Source organism: Mchenga conophoros, linkage group LG3 (genome assembly GCF_057382185.1).
Source record: "Mchenga conophoros isolate Kocher_MC1m ecotype Shallow Benthic linkage group LG3, M_conophoros_male_GT1.1, whole genome shotgun sequence".
NCBI lineage: Eukaryota > Metazoa > Chordata > Actinopteri > Cichliformes > Cichlidae > Mchenga > Mchenga conophoros.
The window spans coordinates 13,170,557-13,177,638 of NC_140528.1; the positions used below are offsets into that span (position 1 = coordinate 13,170,557).

At 42.0% G+C, this 7,082-nt stretch overlaps 1 protein-coding gene across 1 annotated transcript in view; it reads left to right on the forward strand.

Moving 5' to 3' along the window:
• LOC146577311 (NACHT, LRR and PYD domains-containing protein 3-like) overlaps positions 1-6,288 on the forward strand; it is a 38,483-nt gene extending 32,195 nt beyond the window's left edge. Inside the window, exons 14-16 of the mRNA XM_085253113.1 lie at positions 1,085-1,258; positions 5,206-5,252; positions 5,401-6,288. Of these exons, the coding sequence (XP_085109239.1) occupies positions 1,085-1,258; positions 5,206-5,252; positions 5,401-5,927 (748 nt within the window). The 3' untranslated portion in view covers positions 5,928-6,288. The remainder of the gene's footprint in view (positions 1-1,084; positions 1,259-5,205; positions 5,253-5,400) is intronic.
• Positions 6,289-7,082: the final 794 nt, after the last annotated feature.

Here is a 7,082-nt window from a genome sequence, read left to right on the forward strand (position 1 = left end):
CAGCTCATGTGTTCTTCTTGTGATGCTGCGTCTTGAGGCTTGAATTTGTTTCAGTTCCAGTTTTAGAGCTCTAAAGTGCAGCCATCATGTTAGGAATATGTTAGGAATAGACAGGAACACTGAGCACACTGAGGTCAAATCTTTATTTTACCACTCGCTGCATTCCTGATGTTCATGAATTCAGCAGGTTCATGATTGTCTGCAGCATTAATCTCATATTTCCATTAAAAGTGTTGAATTTGACTGTTTGATGTTCTTTATGATCTCTGGCACCAGTTCATCTGTAGGCTGAGCTCAGTCCATCCATTTAGTGAAAAGATGTTTAAAGGTCTCCTTGTTCTGTGAGCGTGCACAGATCCTGAAGCAGAAAGCCTGGGTTACAGAGAAATGATCATCACTGTGATGATGCTCATCATCTCTGACTGGGATTTGAGGTTTTGTCAAAGCAGCAAAGAAAGCCTGGCTATGTTGGACTGGGTGTGGAAGCAGCTCCCAGTTTGAGTTCAGGAGACAGACACCCTCTCTACTTTGAAGATCAGCTTCAAACTTTCCTTTTTGATAAAGCTTATATTTCGAGCTGGATCAGGTGACCCTGAATCATCTCTTAGTTATGCTGCTATAGGCTCAGGCTGTTGGTGGACTTCCCATGATGCTCTGCTTTCTTCTCCCCTCTTTTCACTCCTGATGCTTTTATATGTCACTACTGCATGTCCTTAACTTTTGTCTCTCTGTTTTGTTCTTATCTCTCTGAGCTCATCTCTTCTCTTTCCCCTCACCCTGCAACCAGTCATGTAAGATGCTCCTCCTGGAGCCTGTTTTCACTGGGAGGATCTTTGTGTCAAAGGGAGATCTTCTTCCCACCATCACCAAGTGCTGCTCACAGTGGATTGTCTGATGGTTGGGGCTTTCTCTCTAAGATTGGATGCTGTTACCTTACACTGTTAAACGGCTTCAGATGACTGTTGTTGTCTGTTGGGTATTGTCACTTATAAATAAAGTTACATTGAATGGATGTAAATGGATAGATGTTATTGTGACAAAGAGAAAACGGTTGTTGACAGATTGTTGTTTTGTGTGTCTGCAGTCTGTCAGGCTGTCTGATCACAGAGGAAGGCTGTACTTCTCTGGCCTCAGCTCTGAGCTCCAACCCCTCCCATCTGAGAGAGCTGGACCTGAGCTACAATCATCCAGGTCTCTCAGGAATGAAGCTGCTGTCAGCTGGACTGAAGGATCCAGTCTGGAGACTGGAGACTCTCAGGTATGAATAATGTCTCATAGAGGAGGAAGAGCTGGAAACATTTCCTGTGTCTTTCACTCACTTCCTGTTTGTTTCCTGCAGATGAGACATGAACAATCACACATGCAGGAATATTTTCAGGGACAGACACACTAGTCTAGCTGGATAGTACATGGATATTTATGTAGGGGTCTCCAAGGAGTCTGTTTGCAGGAACATCTAGGTCACAGGTGTACCTGAGATAGATGCCAGTGTACATAATAAAGTGTCAGCTAACATTTGGAAATGGAAGCTTAAATAATGACAAAATCTACATTCACAGCTGAATTCACAATAAATTTGTTCTCAAGTGCACATTTTTCTGTTATTGTTCTCAAACAACAGAATGGGAATAAAATATTGATTCTAACAGGGCCCATAAACAGCATTAGCTTAGCAGCATTAGCTTATCAGAGTTTCCATCATGGTCACACAAATCCTTAGCAGAGAAAAGTGGCCTACTTAGCAATAGCTGCTCAAGTTGTATAAAGCAAGGGAAAACAGTATTAGCATTAGCTGCTAATGGCAGCTTACATAGCATAAACTCTTCACATCTTTATAATGCAAGGGAAAGGACTCACTCATGGAAGCCAATTTAGCATTAATGTCCCACATCATTATAACACAAGATAAAAGGGTATTAGCTGTCACTACCCGATCCGTATCGGAAACCCGATCCATACCCCGCATGCGCGAAAGGTGTCTACTTCTGGTCGAAGCATTTTACAATAGTTACAGGTCAGAGTATCTGTTAAGATCTTAAGAATAACAAGTATCTCTTAAAATGTTTCCGATAATGAAACATTTAATATAATGTAGACAAAAACAAAAAAATAAAAAGACAGTGACAGATCGGGACTCCCGATCATTACTGTGCATGTGCAAAGTCGGACCGTACAAATCGGGTCTACCCGATCCGTACCGCGTATGTGCAGGGGTTTTCTTCTTCTTCTGTTCGTTTAATGGCAGTGTACTCCCCAGTGTACGAGGATACCACCACCTGCTGACTGAGCGAATAAACCCTATTGTAAACTGAATTAGCGTCATTACAAACGTGTGTTAAATTTGATTTAGTGATAATCGAGTGTGTTTATGCTTGTCTGTGTGGAGAGGATTGTTGGAAAAGTGATGATAATGTCCGCTATCACTGTCAATTGCCAGTAAACACTTCATCTGGCTGCTGAATCTTCACGTGACATATTGTAAAGTCTGTATTATTAACTCTGTCATTAGGCACCATTCTTCTTATTTTATGGCGCTGTTGTTCAATCGGGGAACGCTCTCTCTTAAGGAGGAAAGCATGAATTTGTTTGTATATGGATTATCCATTGTTTAAATGTCCCGCTGGTCGAAAAGGAGGCACAGCTGTTGAGAAATGCTAGGAGCTAACTGGGCGCTAACCGTATCATTCAAATATATTGAATGTCGCAATGTTGGCAAAGAGAGGATGTGACGTAAGATTTACGCATGCGGGGTACCTATCGGGTTTCCGGTACGGATCGGGTAGTGACAGTAGCGTTAGCTACTAATGCTTATTCACCTCAAATTAGCTTTAGCTGCTAATGGTAGCCTACTTAGCATTATCTCCTCACTAATATAATGCTAATTCACATCAAATTAGCATTAGCTGCTCATATTGTTATAAGGAAAGAGAAAACGGTATTAGCATTAGCTGCTGATAATTATTCACCCCTAATTAGAATAAGCCGCTAAAAGCAGCCTACTTAGCATTAACTCCTCACATTGTTATTACCCAACGGAAAAGAGTATTAGTATTAGCTACTATCATTTTTAATAAGTAAGAGAAAACAGTGTTAGCATTACTAAATAATGCTAATTCACACTAAATTAGCATTAGCTATTTACAACAGCGTACTTAGAATTAGCCGCTCACATTGTTAAAAAGTAAGGGAAAACAGTATTAGCATTAGCACATAATGCTATTTCACGTCAAAGTAGCATTAGTTAATAATGGCAGCCTACTTAGCATTAACTGCTAAATAATATAATGCTAATTCACATCAAATTAGCATTAGCTGCTCACATAGTTAAAAGGGAAGGGAAAACAATATTAGCATTAGCTGCTAATTCTTATTCACCTAATTAGAGTTAGCCCCTAATGGCAGACTACTTAGCATTAACTCCTGACATCGTTATAATGGAGGGGAAAACGGTTACCATTATTGGAGAATGGTAATTCACATCAAATTAGCAATAGTTAATAATGGTAGAATTCATATCATTAGCTGCTGTCATTCTTACAAAGCAAAGGAAAACAATATGAGCATTAGCTGCTAATGCTTTTTCATCTATAATTAGAATTTGCCACTAATGGCATTCTACTTAGGATTAGCTCCTCACTAATATAATGCTAATTCACGTCAAATTAGCATTAGCTGCTAGCATCATCCTAGCTAGCACTAGCTGTTCACATTGTTAAAAAGGGAAGAGAAAACGATATTAGCATTAGCTGGTAATAATTATTCATTAATTATAATTAGCCGCTAATGGCAGTATACTTAGCATTAACTCCTCACATTGTTATAATGCAAGGGAAAAGAATTAGCATTATCTAATAATGTTGACCTTGGCCCACTGGAAAAGTTCAGAACTCTGTTCGCTAAAGATTTAGGAGTGTTTCTCGATAGCTCTTTCTCATTTGAGAAACCAATAAATTCTGCTTTTAAAACCAGCTGTAAGGTTTGCTTAGAAATATTTACTCATATATGAGTTTTATAATCGATTGCATAATGATAGAGGTTCGATCCCTAGTAGTCTGTGAAGACTCTGTGTGCTAGGGGTGCCCAATCCCGGTCCTCGAGAGCTACCGTCCTGCAGCTTTTAGATGCATCCCTACTCCAACACAGCTGAATCAAATGGTTTGATCTCTTCAGCATGCCATCATGTTGGCAAAGGCCTGATAACAAGCCATTCGTTTGATTCAGGTGTGTGGGAACAACGATGCATCTAAAAGCTGCAGGACGGTAGCTCTCGAGGACCGGGATTGGGCACCCCTGGCTTAAGGTCATGAGAGAGGTCGTACCTTCTCTTACTGACACCTACTCTGTGTCTAGTTAAGTATAAGAGCCCTTTGTTAGGGGAACCGCTGGACTCTTAGCACCAGCTTTGGGAGTCTTCACAGCGTCACATCTGAAACACACACACACACACACACACACACACACACACACACACACTATGCACAGACTGGTACTCTTTGTTCATACCTGTGTAAGACGTCATAATGAACTTGTGCATATTCATGTAAGCTCAATAAAGAGCAGTGTTACGAGGGAGCAGACGAGAGCGACTGAGGTCAAGTGAAGGAACGGCGCTGTCACAGTTCTCTCCCTCATCAATTGTCTGGTTCCAGCGGTGGGTCTGTGCTAGACGACCCATCGCCAGCTTTTTCCACTGGTTACCAGTACGTGGTAGAATCCACTTCCAGATCTGGTTGTCTTTAAATCTGTGAATGGATTGGCTCCATCTTATCTCTCTTTAACAAAATAATCCAAGTGGAGCCCTCAGGTCTGCAGATAAGCAGCTTCTTACCAGAACTAGACGTAAAAACAGAGGTGAGCTTTATCGATGGCTGCAGCCAAACTCTGGAACAGTCGCCCTTCACATCAGGTCGTCACCAACACTGGACATTTTTAAAAGCCGGTTGGAAACACATTTGTACTCTGTAGCTTTCAATCCTGACCAGTCTTTATAGTCATTACTGTGTATGTTTCCTATTTTCTCTCTACTCTGTGCAGCACTTTGGCTCAAGCTGTTTTTAAATGTGCTGATAAATAAATGTAGATTTCTTTGAATAAAACAGTGGAGCCGAGCTTTGAGCTCAGTGTGTAACAGTGTGTGTGTGAGAGCCATGTAATGTCCATGTGTGCATGCTGACTGTGCTGCTCTGACCCCCCTCCTCCTTTCAGGGTGGAGCCTGCTGGAGTCCGATGGTTGAGACCAGGTCTGAGGAAGTGTAAGTGTGTTTTTAATGGGATTCATGAAAACAAAGCAGCACACATTCAACCATCTTCATCATGTCAGGAGTCATCATCAAAGTGTCAATCAATGAACAGATGATGGATCAATAACTGCAGCTGGATTGTGTTTGTTCTCTCCATCAGATTCCTGTCAACTCACAATCGACACAAACACAGTGAACACAAAGCTCCAACTGTCTGACAACAACAGGAAGGTGACACGTGTGAAGGAGGTTCAGTCATATCCTGATCATCCAGACAGATTTGATGTTTGTGAACAGCTGCTGTGTAGAAATGGTCTGACTGGTCGCTGTTACTGGGAGGTCGAGTGGAGAGGAGGCGTTGATATATCAGTGAGTTACAGAAGCATCAGAAGGAAAGGACGCAGAGACTGTGAGTTTGGATACAATGATCAGTCCTGGAGTCTTAGCTGCTCTGATAATGGTCCTCGTTCTGTCCTTCACAATAACAGATCAACATCCATCTCCTCCTCCTCCTCTGTCTCTAACAGAGCAGCAGTGTATGTGGACTGTCCTGCTGGCACTCTGTCCTTCTACAGAGTCTCCTCTGACACTCTGATCCACCTCCACACCTTCAGCACCACATTCACTCAAACTCTTTATCCTGGGTTTTTGGTCTGGTCTCCTGGTTCCTCAGTGTCCCTGTGCTGAGTGGAGTGTAAAGAGTGTCTCCTGTTACAGAAACACTCTGACTGTTGAACAGATAGTTCAGTCTGTACATGTCTGTCTCTTTCACTCACAAACACGTTTTCAGATTCATGGATTCAATCAGTTGATGTTTGAAACTCTTCTAAATGATTCCTTGTAAACTTCTTCCTCTTCAGTCACAAACAAACAGGAAGTGATGTCACATGTGTTCCTGTCCACACAGCAGAATGAGTCTATTGCTGACAGTGATGTACAAACAGAGTGAGCATTTCTGAGGCCCAAAATAAACTGAGTAGTTCACTGAATGAACAATAGACTGTGAGCTCAGTTCCTTCATCATTAGTATGGATTATGTATGTATGCAGTGGGGCAAAAAAGTATTTAGTCAGCCACCGATTGTGCAAGTTCCCCCACTTAAAATGATGACAGAGGTCAGTAATTTGCACCAGAGGTACACTTCAACTGTGAGAGACAGAATGTGAAGAAAAAATCCATGAATCCACATGGTAGGATTTGTAAAGAATTTATTTGTAAATCAGGGTGGAAAATAAGTATTTGGTCAATAACAAAAATACAACTCAATACTTTGTAACACAACCTTTGTTGGCAATAACAGAGGTCAAACGTTTACTATAGGTCTTTACCAGGTTTGCACACACAGTAGCTGGTATTTTGGCCCATTCCTCCATGCAGATCTTCTCGAGAGCAGTGATGTTCTGGGGCTGTCGCCGAGCAACACGGACTTTCAACTCCCGCCACAGATTTTCTATGGGGTTGAGGTCTGGAGACTGGCTAGGCCACTCCAGGACTTTCAAATGCTTCTTACGGAGCCACTCCTTTGTTGCCCGGGCGGTGTGTTTTGGATCATTGTCATGTTGGAAGACCCAGCCTCGTTTCATCTTCAAAGTTCTCACTGATGGAAGGAGGTTTTGGCTCAAAATCTCACGATACATGGCCCCATTCATTCTGTCCTTAACACGGATCAGTCGTCCTGTCCCCTTGGCAGAAAAACAGCCCCATAGCATGATGTTTCCACCCCCATGCTTCACAGTAGGTATGGTGTTCTTGGGATGCAACTCAGTATTCTTCGTCCTCCAAACACGACGAGTTGAGTTTATACCAAAAAGTTCTACTTTGGTTTCATCTGACCACATGACA